An 18033-nucleotide genomic window follows, 5' to 3' on the forward strand; every position below is an offset into this window, starting at 1 on the left:
GGCGATCCTTCCGCCTCAGCCTTCCGAGTAGCTGGAATTACAGGCATGTGCTACCACGCCCGGCTGATTTTTTGATTTATTGTAGAGATGAAGTCTCGCTGTCCAGGCGGGTCTCGAACCCACGGGCTCAGGCAATCCACTCACCTCAGCCTCCCAAAGGCGCGGGATTACAGGCTGAGCCACCGAGCCCGGCCGAGCTTCAGATTTCTTAAGTGCAGTGATAAAAATCTACATATAAAAATTACTTGGCATTTTAGACAGGTATGACTAGAGAGAAACAGACATATTTTAAAAGTCACAAAATTGTCTCCTGAATCAATATTCTTCCTTTTTGAAAAAAGTAATCTTATGCCAATGAGCACAACTGATTGGAAGTGAACACTGTGAGTTATAAATGAGAGTTAACAAAATGTAGGATTCTAATATGCTTGATCTGGACCAAAGGAAGGAAATAGCCACAATAGTTAGGTCTACTAAAACTACCAAAATATAATCAAAGTAAAATATTTACCTTATATTTAAGTTCAAAATAGGAGCAAATATAATTTATGTGCATATTTTATGTACAAAAAATTTGGAAAGATATATAGCAAAATGTTAACAGTGATTCTATCTTTGGGTAGTGAGATTTTAGATCAGTTTAGTTTTTGTTTTATTGATTCTTTCATATTTCTTTTGCTACAGTGAATAAATATGTCTTATGGAATTAGAAAAGAATAAATTTAATAAGCAATTAATGCTCAACATGATAGTAATCAGTTTTTTTTTTTTTTTTTTTGAGTTGGAGTCTCATTCTGTTGCCCAGGCTGGAGTACAGTAGCATCTCACGGCCACCGCAGCCTCCACTTGTTAGGCTCAGGCGATCCTTTCACCTCAGGCTTCCAAGTAGCTGGAATTACAGGCACATACCACCATATCCATCTAATTTTTAAATTTATTGTAGAGATGAGGTCTCCCAAGTTGCCCAGGCTGGTCTTGAACCTGTTGGCTCAGGCAATCCTCTCACCTCAGTCTCCCAAAGTGCTGGGATTATAGGCATGAGCCACCATGCCTGGCCAATCAATACCTTTTAAAATTTATTTTTTTACTTTCTTCAGTACTAAAAAAGGAACACCCTATGAGGCATCATAATGCTGGAAACCAGTTGAGACCAGGTGGTCCAGATCTGAAGACTAAAGGTCACACAGGTTAAGCAGCTTGCTTGAGTCGCTTTGCTGCTTAGTGGCAGAGTTGAGGTTAGAACCAGGGCTTCTTGATTTCTAGTCTAGGACTCTCTAATACAAAAATATACCCAGTCACATATAAAATACATTTATCTCTAGAAAACCAGAAAAGGTAGGGTCAATTTCAAGACCCTAGAAATATAAATGGTGTCAAGTTAAAATCTAAGAACTATCAGTCAGCTTTACCTTCAGAATTTCACAAGGAGCGGCGCCTGGTGGTACAGGTTTCCCGCAATGCTTTGAATATTCGGTTATCAAAACGGAAGCTTCATCTAAACTATGGAATCAAAAAGAAAAAGAGGGGTTGAAGTTCAAAATAAAAATGTACAGGTCAATCTCTAATTTAACATTTTATTTGGGAATAATGGCAATTTGTGGTAAATACATAGACTAGGCAGTCTTTAGTTATGTCCAAAGAACGAAGAGAAGATTAGAATGTTAAGTGTCGTTCTTTAAGAAAGTTTATTAGCACTAAAAAGAGTTGGGGAGCTGGCAAGCTCAGTGGTGGGCAAAATTAGCCCTAGAGTTGCAGTGAGTTATCTCAGCAGCTGTAGATAAAGCTGGTCTCAGGTTACAACAGGCATTTCAGCACTCAGGCCTGCAAAGAATTACATTTCTAGAGCAATGTTTTGTACTCTGAGTGCTTTTCCCCCTGGCCCTTTGGACTCTGATTTAGTTGGGTATGACAAGAATGACCTAATCCATATGATCAACTTTCACAGAGGGCATGAGGAAACTTTTGGAGGTGATCAATATGTTTGCTCTCTCAATTGTGGTGGTGACTTCACAGGTAAATACAAATGTCAAAATTGATCAAATTGCATACTTCAAATATGTGCATCTTATTCATATGTATCAGTTATACCTCAAAAATAATACAAATAACAATACATACTTATGGCCGGATCACAAGTGATAAACAAGCGGTAAGTCCATGAAGTGGTAACGAGAAAGGGATACCTCTTGATGGACGAGCACAGTTGGACCCCATGTAGGGATGGCCCAGGAGTCACTGCAATCCTGACTAAACCTTTCCTGTCTTACTGCCAGCCCACTTCTACTATCCCCTTTTTACTGTCCACATTTGCCCTCAGCTCTATCCCAAGAAGCTTATTGTTTCTAAACTTGTGGATGCTAGAAAATTAGATAACCAAGCTTAGCAAAAATTACATGTTACATAAAGCCATCAGTGCTCTGAGTAAGTGTCTGAGGAATACAGTCATAATGTAGGATTTAGAGTAGGACTATAAGGTGCCTGTTGAAGGGATTGTGACAACTGGTGTAATTGTTGGATTCCAGGTTCATGTTCCCAGGGACTGGGTTACCAGACAAGTAACTTCTGGGCACGTGTAGTAACGAGGGGTTTAAAGCTTTTAATTTCAACCGAGTTCTGTAATTGTTTGATATTTACCTCCAAAATAAGTAACATTCTACAGTAAGTTTTTATTTTAAAATTAACTTACCTTACATCTTTTGCCAAATAGTTTACCAGTTCAGTGATGTTGTTGGTATTCATCATGTGCAGTTTTAACACTGGAAAGTATTTTGTCTTTGCCAAAATCCCAAACTCTTTCTTATTTATGATATTATTCAGAATAAGACTTCTAATCTATAGAATGAGAATTACCATTATATTAAAAACATGCTAAATTCCAAGTTCTTATTGAATACCAAAACACTTCTGACAATCAGAAACTGACTATCACTGCACTGTGACTAATCTTCTTTTTTGAGGGGGTGGGCAAGGGGCAGCTTTGGCCAATGTCAGTATACAGTAAATAAATAAAAAGTAATTGTTGCTAAGCACTTCAGGACTTTTTATGAGGAAGAAGATCTATTTACAACTCAAAGCAGTTAAGACTATACATTTTCAACTAAGCACAGTAGTCAGCAAAACAGCTGGAGTCCCTGCCTCTTAAAATATTTACTGAGGTTTTAACAAGAGCAACATAGCCAGGCTTGGTGGCTCAGCCTGTAATGCCGCGCCTTTGGGAGGCTGAAGTGAGTGGATTGCCTGAGCCTGTGGGTTCGAGACCCACCTGGGCAAGACCTCATCTCTACAATAAATCAAAAATCAGCCGGGCGTGGTAGCACGCGCCTGTAATTCCGGCTACTCGGAGGGCTGAGGCTGGAAGGATCGCCGGAGCCCAGTGGGTTGAGGCTGCAGTCTGGGCGACGGAGTGAAACTCCAACTCCAAAAAAAAAAGAAAACAAGAGCAACAAAACTTTAGATGTTAACAAATAGCTAGACATAGTAGTTTCCAGCTAATCTTGGTTTGGGGGAATGACTACCTCCTAATATCAACATTTTCATAGCCAAAAAAAGATGAAATTGCCTCTTACTTGATGTGAAAATCCTGCTAACTGGCCAGTATTCATATGCTCTTCTAACTGCTGTAAAATCATCTGAGGATCACATGAGCCCAGAAATGTCTAGAGAAAAATCAAAGCATAATTAGTGGAAGTGTTATTCCTAGTAGTTTCATGTTAGAAAGGTTTTCATTTATATTAAAGAATTTTTAATATAGAGAAAAACTCATCAAAAAAAGGTTATTGAAATAAGGGAAGAATGCTTCTACAAATACTTATTCCAACAGCAAGAACTGTTTATCAGGCACTTTGTCATTCTAAGTGCCATAAGAAATCTATTTAAAAACTGAAACACTGAAAAGCATCAAGGGATAAGTTTATGAATAATCAGAAGAACGAAAAAAGTCAAAGGCAGGCACAGATGGCCTTGAAAAACTACAACTGACAGACTAAATGACAAATAAAAAATAGGCATGCTCGTTTACATAGCTCTCTATTTACTGTGTATATACCTGTGAGGGAAATAAATACAAAATATTCCAAAATGATGATTTGTTCTACATTAAAGAGAATGAGTTAGTTATTTTAAAAAGTTCTGTCCCCAAAATGCTCATGGCTCCTTTCGTTGGGCACCCACACAAAGCCTGACTCTTGCTCTCTCTCCTACTTCCAAGTGCTAAGTTAGCTGCCCTCCTTGTAGCCTTTCTGTTGTGTTCAAGTTCATTACCACCACTCTACCTTGAGTACCTACCCCTCAAGCTTCCCCTGCCTACCCACAAGGTTGTTATGCTTGGATCAAGTAGAGAAAATTCTATTCAAATGCAACAGTTTCCCAAGTTTCCCTTCTTGCCACCTCCCTCCTCTGATCAAGCCTATCCAGGTTAATGTGTAATTCCTTCCAACATACTTGCCTTGATCATTTCAATTCACTTCACTTCACACTTCCAAGAAAATCTGTTTCTCCTCACTGATAAAGAATAAGACATCCCTCCGTTGGACTTCAATGTATCTTTCTATTTTACCTTCTGCTAAGCCCCCACACAAACCTTCTGTCCCACTCAAATCTGATATACTCATGCTTTACAGTTTTGGTGAAAAGAAAATGCACCTTTTGTAAAGAAAATGAAACATGAGACCTTCCATTTCCTTGGCAGCCCAGAGGAATCATGTGTAAGATACCTTGATTTGCTGGTGTCTTTTCTCTGAGTGGGGCATAAGCATTAGACAAGCTAATGCAAAAGCCGGGAGTTCTAGCTGGACATACTGCCTGGCGACGCCAATCATGTCGAGATCATCTGAAACTGGACATCTTCAAGAAAGCCCGTAAACTGGTTAATAATCTGTCAGATTCACTACATTATATTGGCCTTTCTAGTTTTTTATAGCTGTTTACCTGTCCAGGTTTCCAAAAATTTTAAACACTAAAGTGCAGGTGCATAACATGCTTAATAATTAGTAACTCCAGTCTTTGATGATATATACATGGAATAAAAGAATTGGCAGGGTGTGGTGGCTCATGCCTGTAACCCCAGCACTTAGGGAGGCTGAGGTGAGAAACTTGCCTGAGCCCAGGGGTTTGAGGCCAGCCTGGGCAACTTGGCAAGACTTCATTTCTACAATAAATCAAAACAATTAGCCAGGTGTGGTGATGTACGCCTGTAGTTCCAGCTACTTAGAAGGCCGAGGTGGCAGGATTACCTGGGCCCATCAGGTCGAGGCTGTAGTAACCATGATCATGCCAATGCACTCCAGCCTGGGAGAAAGAGTGAGGCTCTTACTCAAAAAAAAAAAAAAAAAAGTTCTACAGGAATATTGACTGCTGTTTGCTACTGTGATTATGCCTAAAAGCCTACAGAGGTCTAAAGATAAATTCTCAGAAGACTCAAGTTTATGAGAACAGTATATGATTCAGGGTAGTCACAAAAGGTACTCTGTACTTACATTAGTATCAGGTATTCACTTTAGAGAATGCTTAACTGAGTATCAATTTACAAGTTACACCACTCATGGAAAGTAGACATTGTGAAAATAATGCAGACATTCTATTATAAAAACAAGTGTTATGCTTAACCTCCCAACAAAAAGGCATTACTCATTTATAGACATCTATTAGAAAGGAATCTTATATACAACAGATTTTATATTTTGGAAGGACAATACATATTTTACTTACTCTAGGACAGCGACGAGACTCTCACAACAATCTGATAGCTGATTGGGACTTAAAGGACAAGAGGCTGAAGAAAAAAAACAACAATGATATATACACACGCACACACACACACACACTCAACTATAAAATGCTATTGTCAGTATTTCATAGAAGAGAAAAATACCTGATAGTAGTGGAATCTGAATCACACGCTGCCAAGCTTTGCTAAAGTAGGGAATCTGTGGAAACAAGCCCAAGTTTGGGATTTTATGAACTCTTTATTTTGCGTCAAAAAGCTGTCTGGATGACTAAAGTCATACATTAATAGCTCCCTGTTTGGGATTATTATGATTCTAGGATAATTTTCTTCATAACTGTATATTTCAGGATCTTATTATATAATTCTGGTAGATTCATTATTGTTCTATTTGGCAAGAAGCGTCAGAACCCAACTCAGAAAACAAAATTAATACTAAGCCTATCATGTGCCAGACACTGTGCCAGGGCCACAGGGAAGGGGGAAGGGAACAAGAGTTTCAAGAAAATGAATAAGGAAACAATATCAACTTTCGTCAGTAGAGGAAGGAGGAATGATTAAACAACTTCCGGTACATTTTACACCATAATATAGAGAATAATTAAAATTTTCAGATAATGGGTATAAACATAAGTGTTACCATAAGACCCAACAATCCCTTTCCTAGGTATATACTCAAGAGGGAAAAAAAACATGTACACATGAAAATCTGTACACAGCCGGGCACGGTGGCTCACATCTGTAATCCCAGCAATTTGGGAGGCTGAGGTGAGAGGATTGCCTGAGTCCATGGGCTTGAGACCAGCCTGGGCAAATTGGTGAGACCTCGTTTCTACAGTAAACCAAAAAATTAGATGGGCATGGTGGCACACGCCTATAATTCCATCTACTTGGAAGGTTGAGGTGGAAGGATCACCTAAGTCCAGCGGGTTGAAGCTGTGGTGGCCGTGATAGTCACTGCACTCCAGCCTGGGCAAGAGAGTGAGACTCCAACTCAAACCCCCCCCAAAATAAAAAAAAAAACCCCAAAATCTGTACACAAAGGTTCATAATAACTAAAAAGTAGAAACAACCCAAATGTCCATCAACTGTCAAACTGATAAATAAAATGTTATTTGGCAATAAAAAGAAATAAAGTTCTGACACATGCCACTAGGTGGCAGTAAGCCCAGAGAGAGAAGTCAGACACAAAAGGCCACATAGTATACGAGTCTATCGGTATGAAATGTCCAGAATGGACAAATCCATAGATAGTAATTCCGGCTACTTGGAAGGCTGAGGCAGAAGGATCGCCGGAGCCCCGCAGGTCGAGGCTGCGGTGGCCGGGAGCAGCCACTGCACTCCAGTCTGGGCGACAGAGTGAGACTCCAACTCAAAAACAAACAAACAAACAAAACAAACAAAAAAAGAAAGTACATTAGTGGTTGCTGGGGGTGGAGAAAGGGAAGAATAGGAAATGACTGCTAGTGGATACGGAGATTCTTTTTTGGGTGAAGAAAATATTCTGGAATTAAAGATGGTTGCACAACTTTGTGAATATAAGAAACCACGTCATGGTACATTTCAAGAGGATGAAATTTACATGTGAGTTATATCTCAATTTTATTTTATTATTATTTTTTTGAGTTGGAGTCTCACTCTGTCACCCAGGCTGGAGTGCAGTGGCACGCTCAAGGCCACCCCAGTGTTGACCTGCTGGGCTCCGGTGATCCTTGTTGTCCAGGCTGTTCTTGAACCTGTGGGCTCAGGCAATCTTCTCACCTTGGCCTCCCAAAGTGCTGGAATTATAGGCTTGAGCCACCGTGCCAGCAATATATCTCAATTTTTAAAATGAGATACATTCATATGTGCTGCTGTGGAACAATCTCCCAGAGAACACTGTTATATCAAAACAACACTTTATTTTGTAACTTATTCTAAATTTTTTTCTTTGCTTTTTTTTTTAAGAGATAGAGTCTCACTCCATTGCCTAGGCTGGAGGGCAATGGCTCGCTGAAGCCTTAAATTCCTGGGCTCAAGCAATCCTCCCACACCAGCCTCCCAAGTAGCTGAGAATACAGGTGTACTCTACCATGCCCAGATCAACATTTTGTTTAAAATGTACAAAACTGTATATACTGTCTATATTCACACACAAGCTATATGCTAGTATGATAATAGGAAAGTTCTAGAATACATAGGAAATTGTACAGCAGTTCCTCTAAGGAGATAATTATGAACAAAAATAGTCAAAGAGAATGTTCACGTTTTAAGCAGCATATTTCCATAGTGTCCTAATTTATTAGACAAGGAATAAATTATATATGTAATATATTATAATAATTATGTGGGTGTACAACTTGTGTGAAATTTAGAAAAGATGAACAATACGTGGTTTGAAATCTACGAGGGAGGCAGTCCAACATGTAATTAAAATAAATTATACTGTCACAAAAGAGCAGTGAAAAGGTTTTGAGGACATAAGTGAAGATGTGACTCGTGAGGCCTAGAGAGCTCAGGAAAGCAATGTCTTCAGGAGGCAACATGAGCCGAGTATTCCAGGCTTAGGCACTACTTTAACAGGACGTCATCCTGCAGCTGATCAGGTCTGTTCCTTACAGAGGAGCCGACTGTTTAACCCACCATCCCCCAGCAGTCACACGGTTAGCAAGCACAAAGATTAAAGTCAAGAAAATTCACTTTTAAAAACTACATACCTGCCACAAAGAATGGATACTAGAAATGGCTTTTAAAACTTTCCTTAGAAAATAGATCTGTAAAAAATAAAATAAAAAGTTCTAAAGACCACTGAGATGGAACATTTTAACATAAAACAATGGATTCTTATAGTTTCAAAAAGATTATCACTAAAAATTCATCATCCATGAGAAGTGCCAGGGAAATTCACTTACAAGTTCATAAATATTAAAAAAGGCCAGGGAGTCTTCCATTGATTTCCAGTGAAATGTATGTCATTTTTGAGTCTGCACTCCCCGGCCTAACATCAAGTTCCTTAAGTCTGGCATGAACTCAATGAGAGTGAATGTGTTTTCAGCATACAACTGCTCAGTAACAAGTATCAATGCAAAATGCTTTCTGGATGCTGTACAAAAGCTTTAAAATATACCCAGTCTAGGGCAGAGTCTACTTACCATACTGAATCCAAGAAGCTTTTGCAAGAGTCCATTCCAAAGCTGTAAGTCATAGATTTTGTATTCTAAACAAAGCTCAGTCACCAATTTTACCGCCTGAAGAAAAAAAAAATCATGCTGCTTCAAGATACCAGTAGACCAAACCATCTTTGGAAAAAGTAGGGCAGCTTAATATAAAACATGTTTATAATCTACAAATGTCCATTAAGGGCCCCATCTTTCTAATGAAAGAAATAAAAAAAAAAAAAGATTCTTCAAACAATGCCTTAAACTTCTCCCCTTTTCTTTCTTCTAATCCAAAAACAGTTTGCCTGCTGGCACTAACACCATCCTGCCCTGGTCTCCAACTTGGCAACTTAGAGACTAAATTCCACTAAGCAATAAGTAGGAGGAGAAGTGATACCCTCTCTCTATAAGGACAAACAGTCTCTTCTCCTTGTCTAAAGGAGAACAGACAGGCCATGGAAGAGATTATAAAAGTGCTCTCTCCTGTCAGCAGCAATAACAGCCTGTAGGATTTATTTTATTTTTTAATTTTTTTTGAGTTGGAGTCTCACTCTGTCACCCAGACTGGAGTGCAGTGGCCGCTCCTGGCCACCGCAGCCTTGACCTGCTGGGCTCCAGCGATCCTTTCGCCTCAGCCTTCCAAGTAGCCGGAACTACAGGTGCGCGCTACCATGCCTGGTTAATTTCTTTTGATTTATTGTAGAGATGAGGTCTCGCCAAGTTGCCCAGGCAGGTCTCGAACCCGCGGGCTCAGGCAATCCACTCACTTCGGCCTCCCAAAGCGTGGGATTACAGGCTGAGCCACCAAGCCCAGCCACTTGTAAGTTTTAAGGAAGAGAGGTTAAGAGGACCTTCCAAGTTGCTTTATCTATGCACGCCAGGACAGAAAAGTCGTAAAGGTCTCAGAGCAGGGGGATAAAGAGTTTTCCTGCTTTTGTCTTTCAGGAACCTGAGTAGTGGCAGGGAACTGAGTACAACAGTGTGTGAAAAGAGGCCTTTGGATAATTCAGTGTACCTACCATGGACTCATGGCTGTGGTTTTTCCACAGACCTTTAATCATTCCTTCTTTAGGACTGCTACAAAACAATTCATATGTGATGGGGATATTCAAAGTCTCAAATGACGCCAGAAAAGTTATACATTTCAAATAAGATCTGGAAAACAGAGATGTTTGTAAGAATAATTTTCATGGGCTACATGTACATTTAAAATAAAAGCCACCACACGAAAATAATAGGCCAGGTTTTATCTATCTATCTATCATCTATCTATCTGAGTTGGAGTCTCACTCTGTCGCCCAAGCTGTAGTGCAGTGGCACGCTCCCGGCCACCGTAGCCTCGACCTGCTGGGTTCTGGTGATCCTTCAGCTTCAGCCTTCCAAGGAGCTGGAACTACAGGCACGTGCCACAACGCCTGGAAAAATTTTTTTTTTTTTTTTTTTTGTGAGTTGGAGTCTCACTCTGTCACCCAGAGTGGAGTGGCCGCTTCCGGCCACCACAGCCTCAACCTGCTGGGCTCCGGCGATCCTTCCGCCTCAGCCTTCCGAATAACCGGAATTACAGGCATGCGCTACCACGCCCGGCTGATTTTTTGATTTATTGTAGAGATGAGGTCTCGCCTGCCCAGGCGGGTCTCGAACCCGCGGGCTCAGGCAATCCACTCACCTCAGCCTCCCAAAGGTGCAGGATTACAGGCTGAGCCACCGAGCCCGGCTCATTTTTAAAAAATTTATTGTAGAGATAAGGTCTCACCAAGTTGCCCAGGCTGGTCTCTAATCCCTGGACTCAGGCAATCCTCTCACCCCAGCCTCCCAAAGTGCTGGGATGACAGGCGTGAGCCATTGTACTCAGCTCAGTTTGTCTTTAAATGTTAACTTTGGGTTTCTAAATATATTCACTGAATATAACATTAGATAGAAATCAATTTGAACAAAATAATGAAAACATTTCGTTTCTAAATGTCTCCAAGAAACAACAGAAACAAGATGTTCTCAAAGGCCTGTTTCCCCTTGGCCAAAATGTTAAGGATACTCCAGGCAACAGAACTGCAAACATAACTACTGTAATGTACTTCTTTGAGTTTAGGGGCTTAAAAGCCATACAGTTCCAAAAAATGATCTATTTCTGTTTTTTTTTTTTTTTTTTTAGTTGGAGTCTCACTCTGTCGCCCAGACTGGAGCGCAGTGGTCGCTCCCGGCCACCTTAGCCTCGACCTGCTGGGCTCTGGCGATCCTTCCGCCTCAGCCTTCCAAGTAGCTGGAACTACAGCTGCGTGCTACCACACCCAGCTAATTTTTTATTTATTGTGGAGATGAGGTCTCGCCAAGTTGCCCAGGCAGGTCTCGAACCCCCGGGCTCAGGCAATTCACTCACGTCAGCCTCCCAAAGCGTGGGATTATAGGCTGAGCCACCAAGTCCGGCTTGATCTATTTCTTAATATAATTTTTAAAAATTCTACTTACTTTACTTCTTCAATGGATTTTTTAAAGAGAGATTCTATAGTTTCCTTGTCAGCCAAATAGAGGAGACACTGAAGAGCTCGTGTTCTGTGGGCAAAAGTTAACTGATGTACACCTAATGTCTGTAAAACCAAACAAAGTGTGAAGAGTTGCACACCTGTACACCACAGCTGAATAAATTTCAACTTAAGTAACATAGGCAACATAATTTTTTAAAAAAATTAAAGTATATCTCTGCCCTTAAGAAATCTACTGTGTAGAACAGTGGTTTTCAACATGTGGTACAAGGAACTCCAAAGGGGCATTCCTGAGACCCTTTCAGAAAAGCAAGGTTCAGAACTATATTAATGATAATGCTAAGATATTATCTGCCTTTTCCACTGTGTTGATATTTGCCCTGATGGTGGAATGGCAACAGTGGGTGAAATCGCTGGCAGAATTGAGGCAGGAGCCCTCAGTTGTTGCAGTAGCCTCTGTATCCAGGCATACCCTGGTAGTGCTGAAGCAAAGAAGACTTTTTCTTAAAAATGTTCTTGAAGCAGTAAAAATTAATTTTATTAAACTTCAACTCTTGGATATATAGTCAGTCTTGCATATCCATGGGTTCTGCATTCATGGAGTCAACGACCAGCAAATCAAAAATATTTGAGGGAATAAAAAAAAGTTCCAAAAAGCAAAATTTGAATTCACCTTGGGCCAAGTACTGCATTGACTTCACACAAGTGAAGTGACGTGTAGGCATCATATTAGGTATTACAGATAATCTAGGGATAATTTAAAGTATATAGGAGGATGTGTGCAGGTTATATGGAAATACTATACCATTTTATATAAGGAACTTGAGCATCCTCAGATTTTGGTATCCTAGGAATCCTGGAACAAATCTCCCACATGTACCAAGGGATGACTGTATATCATTCATATGAATTCACATTTGAATATTCGTACAATTATCAATCATTCATTTATTAAGTAAAATGCATTCCTTAGCATTCTGTATGTGAAGAACACGTGAAGCACACTGCAAGGAAAAGCACTTACACAGCTGAGCTATGAGTTGTACTAGCCACTTGTGCTGGAATACCATTTCTACTTGAAAGAATAACTAAAAAATAGTCATATGTCTTTTCTGTACAAAGAAAAAAGGAGGATTTTCTCCTTCCTGTCATGGACCTAAAATCAGCACCTCAGACTCTTCCTTTTCTTCCTTCTTTCTAAGAATCATCTACCTACTGACTCCAACGCACCCCTCCCCATGCCTCAGAGGACATTTCTGTAGGCAAATGTTTGAAGCCAAGGGTCTGTGGCCTTTAGAGGAGAATGCAATTTCAGTTTAGCTGGAGTGTAGTGGGGACGGTGCTAGTAGCCTGATAATGCCAGGCTGTGAGGTCATAGTGGAAACTTTTTTCAATGGCCAGTTTGTTTGGCCCCTGGTATCAGGAATGTTGACTGACCAGGGAGTTAATCACTGTGAATGCAGATAACCTGTGGGAACTGTCAACAAATGCACCATTCAGTATGCTAAGCAGATGTTGCTGGAGCCAGCACTAAATGGAGCATGGCAGATATAACAATCCTTGTTTATGAGGGGAGATAGACTTTGAGTAAGTATGTACGTGAGCATTACCTGAATCATCTGGCAATGAAATCAAGCATAAATACACAGGAAAAAAATGTTAAGCTGAGATGCACAGATGAATTTTGATTAAGTTTTTAGACTTACAGATGTAGCTGAAGTGGCAAATACAAACAGCATTCTTGAACTATAATCCATTGGATGACACAGGAGGAGATATTGCATTCTGGAAAAATAAATTTTTAATTATTTATTTCTGAATTTAGTGATAGATTACCAAAATAATAGACTTATGTTTCTTTCCACTAGAAAAGCCATTAGGCATCCCAAATGTAGGCTGGAAGGATTATGGATCGATTGCATAGAAAAATTATGATGCAAATAATTTATCAAGAGATTTTTGCTTAATCCTTTCTTGAGTTCTTTCATAGCTAAAGAAGGCAATACAGATAATAAATGCCAGGTCTCAGCCTTCTCATTCACACAATAACCAGCCAGTCTCTGATAATTTAAACTCTATTTAAGAAATTAATACAAACCATAGTTGTAAAGTCCCTTGAATACTACTATACATGGGAAATTATGTTTTAGTACCCAGGATCTTGTTAGTGGCACATTTCAACCTCTAACTCAGGGCAGGCCGGCCCCTCCCAGGGAAGGGCAAGATGGACCAGACAGATTGGAGAAGAGGTAGAACTTTGCATGAAGTAGCCTTTTGGGACTTCCTTTCTTTCTTCTCTCTTTGAATTGCTTCCCTCTAAGATTTTCTATGTGGCTGGTTCAATTAGACACTCCAGGAGCTACCTCTTGCTTGAAAAAAGGGGACTTTGCCCTTAAAAACAAGGCCACGGTGAAGGAAAATGCAGAGGCAAGGAGGACATGGCATGGGTGGCCAGTGCAACTCTGCTCCAAACGAGGGGAAATCCTTTTCTTGGATTTGTCTTTCTGCAGGGCCAGTATAGGATGTACGGCCTCCCAAGCCAGCTTGACCTACTTTTGGTCCAGGAATGACAAAAAACTGGTGTGTGTGCCACCACACCCTCTCTGTGTCTATGCCAGTCATCATTAATGGATTGCCACATCCTTTCTGATTTGGGCCCAGATACAGTCTTCACATTAGATAAAATCAGCATGATTTTCTTGGTCTCAGTCACAGGTTAGAATGGCAAAAGGAATCTGATGGCCCATATCTGAACCACTCCAGCTTACCAGGATGACAGAATATACAGGGGGTCTGGGGCAAAAATCCTAGCTAATAGTTTTTCTTTGCTTGAGATGTACTCTCTACTAAAGATATTCCAGAAACCTTTAACATCTGTAGGAGCTCACTGAAGGTTCAGAAATTCTGGGTCTTGGGTGTCTCTGATTTATTCTCACTGGAGATACTGATAGCTATATAAAAATGAATAGATTCTTCTCAGTGTCCGTGACTCAAAATATATCAAGAGAGTCTTTTATAAACCAACCTATGGCCAGGCACGGTGGCTCAAGCCTGGAATCCCAGCACTTTTTGGGAGGCTGAGACGAGAGGACTGCCTGAGCCCAGGAGTTCGAGAGCAGCCTGGGCAACTCGGTGAGACCTCATCTCTACAGTAAATCATAAAATTAGCTGGGTGTGGTAGCTAGTGCCTGTAGTTCCAGCTTCTTGGAAGACTGAAATGGAAGGATCGCCTGAGCCCAGCAGGTCAAGGCTGGGGTGGCCATGAGCGTGCCACTGTACTCCAGCCTGGGCGACAGGGTGAGACTCCAATTCAAAAAAAAAAAAAAAAAATCCAACCTCTGAACCATTTAAGATACAGGTAAATGTAAGTAAAGTAAGAGTACCTTCGTAGTGCTTCGTCTTCTTGAAGTTCAAATAATTCTGATGGTTTCTTTGAAAAAGTAGAAAAAAAGATCAACTTAAGCAAGTATGTGACTCACAAACTTTCATCTTATGAAATCTGCTAGATGAAAAACGCAAAATAAGATTGTATAGAAAAATTATGATGCAAATAATTTATCAAGAGATTTTTGCTTAAATATTAGGTTAATTCACATTCATTCATTCAACAAATATTTACTGAGCATTTGCTATGTAATAGGCACAATTCTGAGTACATGGGTTGCCTGCCAAAAACAAACATTCCTCTCCTTCTGGAGCTTATGTTCACTGGATAGTTTTTATTTTATTTTATTTTATTTTTTTTGAGTTGCAGTCTCACTCTGTCGCCCAGACTGGAGTGCAGTGGCTGCTCCCAGCCACCGCAGCCTTGACCTGCTGGGCTTCGGTGATCCTACTGCCTCAGCCTTCCAAGTAGCTGGAATTACAGGCATGCGCCACCACGCCCAGCTGATTTTTTGATTTATTGTAGAGATGAGGTCTCGCTGCCCAGGCGGGTCTCGAACTCGCGGGCTCAGGCAGTCCACTCACCTCAGCCTCCCAAAGGCGTGGGATTACAGACTGAGCCACTGAGCCCGGCTACTGGATAGTTTTTTAAAGGAAAAGACTCCATGAGTTTTAAATGAACCATTCATCAATTCAGTATATATATATTGGGACTTACAAAGCACTGTACTAGGTACTATATATAGGTGTACCATTCCTGGCCTCGAGGAACTTTTATTTTGTACTTCAAACATATGTATAAGTTTTAAAAATCTATAAATGCTGATTTCTAAGAGTCAATCACAGATTTTATGTGGCCTAGATATGCTTCTAACTCCTTTTTCTACTGAAGCACAGTCCTCACTCTTAGTAAATACTTAAAAAAAATACTTGTTGAATCAAATGCCATGTGATAAAAACTACTGATTAAAAACCTAATGTCATGTCAGTTATACTATTTGTTTACAAATATGTAGATTTTCTTCCAAGAGTATCTGTATATCTGCCTAAGAATTATAGAATCTACCTATTAGATTTTCTGCCTGAAAATTCAGAAGAAATAGTACAGAAAATTCTGGATTTGGATTACTAAATCCTAACATAAATTTTAGATATTAATAATACTATTTCAAAAGAGCTGATGTACTGTGCCTTTGAGTGTGATCCACTGAAAAGAACACATCACCTGTATAGTATTCTTGCCAAAAAAGCATAAGCTGAATCAAATTATAAGAAACATTAGCAAATACAAAATTAAACATTTTATAAACCAACTGGTCTTCACCCTTCAAAAACATCAATCTCCCATCACAGTTAAAACAGATTCAAGTATAGATGGTAAATCAGGGTGTGTGGGGGTGGAGGGAAGAGGTTTAAAGAGGAACATAATGTATTGTATAATCTCAAGATATTTCCTTTAGTAATTAAAAAAGGAAAAATAGTAACTGTGGAGTAGAGAAATAGATAACACGTTAACCGAGTTATCTCAACTAACATCACCTGTAAGAGCAAACAGACATCATGTGCCTCCATGTAACATACCCTGAGAAGGATATGATATCATTTATGATGCCCAAAATACACAATTTTACTCTTTTCATGAGGCAATATGAGACACGCTCAAATTGGGAGTTCAATAGTTTTTGTTTTTGTTTTAGTTGGAGTCTCACTCAGTCGCCCAGACTGGAGTGCAGTGGCCACTCCTGGCCACCGCAGCCTTGACCTGCTGGGCTCCGGCAATCCTTCCGCCTCAGCCTTTCAAGTATCTGGAACTACAGGCGCACGCTACCACACCTGGCTAATTTTTTTGATTTATTGTAGAGATGAGGGCTTGCCAAGTTGCCCAGGCGGGTCTTGAACCCGCAGGCTCAGGCAATTCACTCACCTCGGCCTCCCAAAGCACGGGATTATAGGCTGAGCTACTAAGCCCAGCCCAATAGTTTTTTTTAAAGTAAGGTTTTATTTACTCTGTTGTCCAAGCTGGAATGTAATGGCACAATTCTAGGTCACCGCAGTCTGCAACTCCTGGGCTCAAGGGATCCTCCTGTGTCAGCCTCCCAAGTAGCTGAGACTACAAGCATGCGCCACCATGCCTGGCAAATTTTTAAAATTTTTTGTAGAGATGAGGTCTTGCTATGTTGCCCAGGCTGGTCTCGAACTTCTGGGCTCAAATGATCTTCCTGTCTCTGCCTCCCAAAGTGCTGGAATTACAAGCACGAGCCACTGTGCCCAGCCCAAATTGGAAGTTTATAAAATAGCTGGCCTACACTTTTCAAAAATGTCAGTGTCAAGAAAGATTAAGAAAAGTAATGGAACTGTTCTGTATTGAAACAGATTGGAGACATGACAAACAAAAGCAAAGCATAATTCTGGACAAGATTCTGGACCTAAGGGAAAAGTTTTGTTATAAACAATATTGGAGAAACATTTTCAATAATGTTATTTATAAAGTTAAAAATGTTTCCTCACTCTTAAAACATACTTCTCCCTAGATATTTTTGCCACTTTGTACATTCTAAATATAGCAATATGGAGGGCTAAATCAACAGATTTCAGCACAGTTTTGGACATTTTGGTGCCAAACTTGACAGACTATATCGTTGGACATCACTATTGCTCTTTTACCTGCAAATGGCTTTGTTACTCCAGGTGCTGTTCATGGTGATTACAGACTGTTTGTGACTATTGTTCCTAGCAAGAGGAAACTTCTGTTCTAGGAACTTAAGTGTTCCCATGAGTATAAATGAATTTAAGACACTTGAATAAAAATTTCAGCATAGTGAGGTTTCAGAATTCACAGAGCTGATTCAAAGACATTCTTATGACTTTTCCCAAGATTGATCTTTTTAGATATAAAATACTTTCCGCATTTATTAGCTATGTCTATCTCTGATGCAAGCAACAAACCTTCCATTTGGGGGATGGCTCAGAGAGGTGAGAGCATCGTCTCCCATTTCTCTGGTGACTTCTTGGTTACGATGGAGTAGAAGACCTTGCTTAACTCAAAATAGTAATCTATTTTTTTTTTTTGAGTTGGAGTCTCACTCTGTCACCCAGACTGGAGTGCAGTGGCTGCTCCCGGCCACCACGGCCTCGACCTGCTGGGCTCCGGCAATCCTTCCACTTCAGCCTTCCAAGTAGCCGGAATTACAGGCATGTGCTACCATGCCCAGCTGATTTTTGATTTATTGTAGAGATGAGGTCTCGCTGCCCAGGCGGGTCTCGAACCCGCAGGCTCAGGCAATCCACTCACCTCAGCCTCCCAAAGGCACTG

At 40.3% G+C, this 18033-nt stretch overlaps 1 protein-coding gene across 1 annotated transcript in view; it reads right to left on the minus strand.

Moving 5' to 3' along the window:
- The window catches only part of KNTC1 (kinetochore associated 1), a 102679-nt gene that overhangs the window by 1299 nt on the left and 83347 nt on the right, over nucleotides 1-18033 (minus strand). Inside the window, exons 51-62 of the mRNA XM_008050409.2 lie at nucleotides 14720-14766; nucleotides 13043-13121; nucleotides 11323-11441; nucleotides 9879-10014; nucleotides 8854-8949; nucleotides 8419-8475; nucleotides 5870-5924; nucleotides 5707-5770; nucleotides 4713-4842; nucleotides 3567-3656; nucleotides 2687-2832; nucleotides 1410-1500 (exon numbers count right to left, since the gene is read on the minus strand). Coding sequence (XP_008048600.1) covers nucleotides 1410-1500; nucleotides 2687-2832; nucleotides 3567-3656; nucleotides 4713-4842; nucleotides 5707-5770; nucleotides 5870-5924; nucleotides 8419-8475; nucleotides 8854-8949; nucleotides 9879-10014; nucleotides 11323-11441; nucleotides 13043-13121; nucleotides 14720-14766 — 1110 coding nt within the window. The remainder of the gene's footprint in view (nucleotides 1-1409; nucleotides 1501-2686; nucleotides 2833-3566; nucleotides 3657-4712; nucleotides 4843-5706; nucleotides 5771-5869; nucleotides 5925-8418; nucleotides 8476-8853; nucleotides 8950-9878; nucleotides 10015-11322; nucleotides 11442-13042; nucleotides 13122-14719; nucleotides 14767-18033) is intronic.

This window comes from Carlito syrichta, unplaced genomic scaffold (genome assembly GCF_000164805.1).
Source record: "Carlito syrichta isolate Samal-C Ts95f unplaced genomic scaffold, Tarsius_syrichta-2.0.1 Scaffold145297, whole genome shotgun sequence".
Lineage (NCBI taxonomy): Eukaryota > Metazoa > Chordata > Mammalia > Primates > Tarsiidae > Carlito > Carlito syrichta.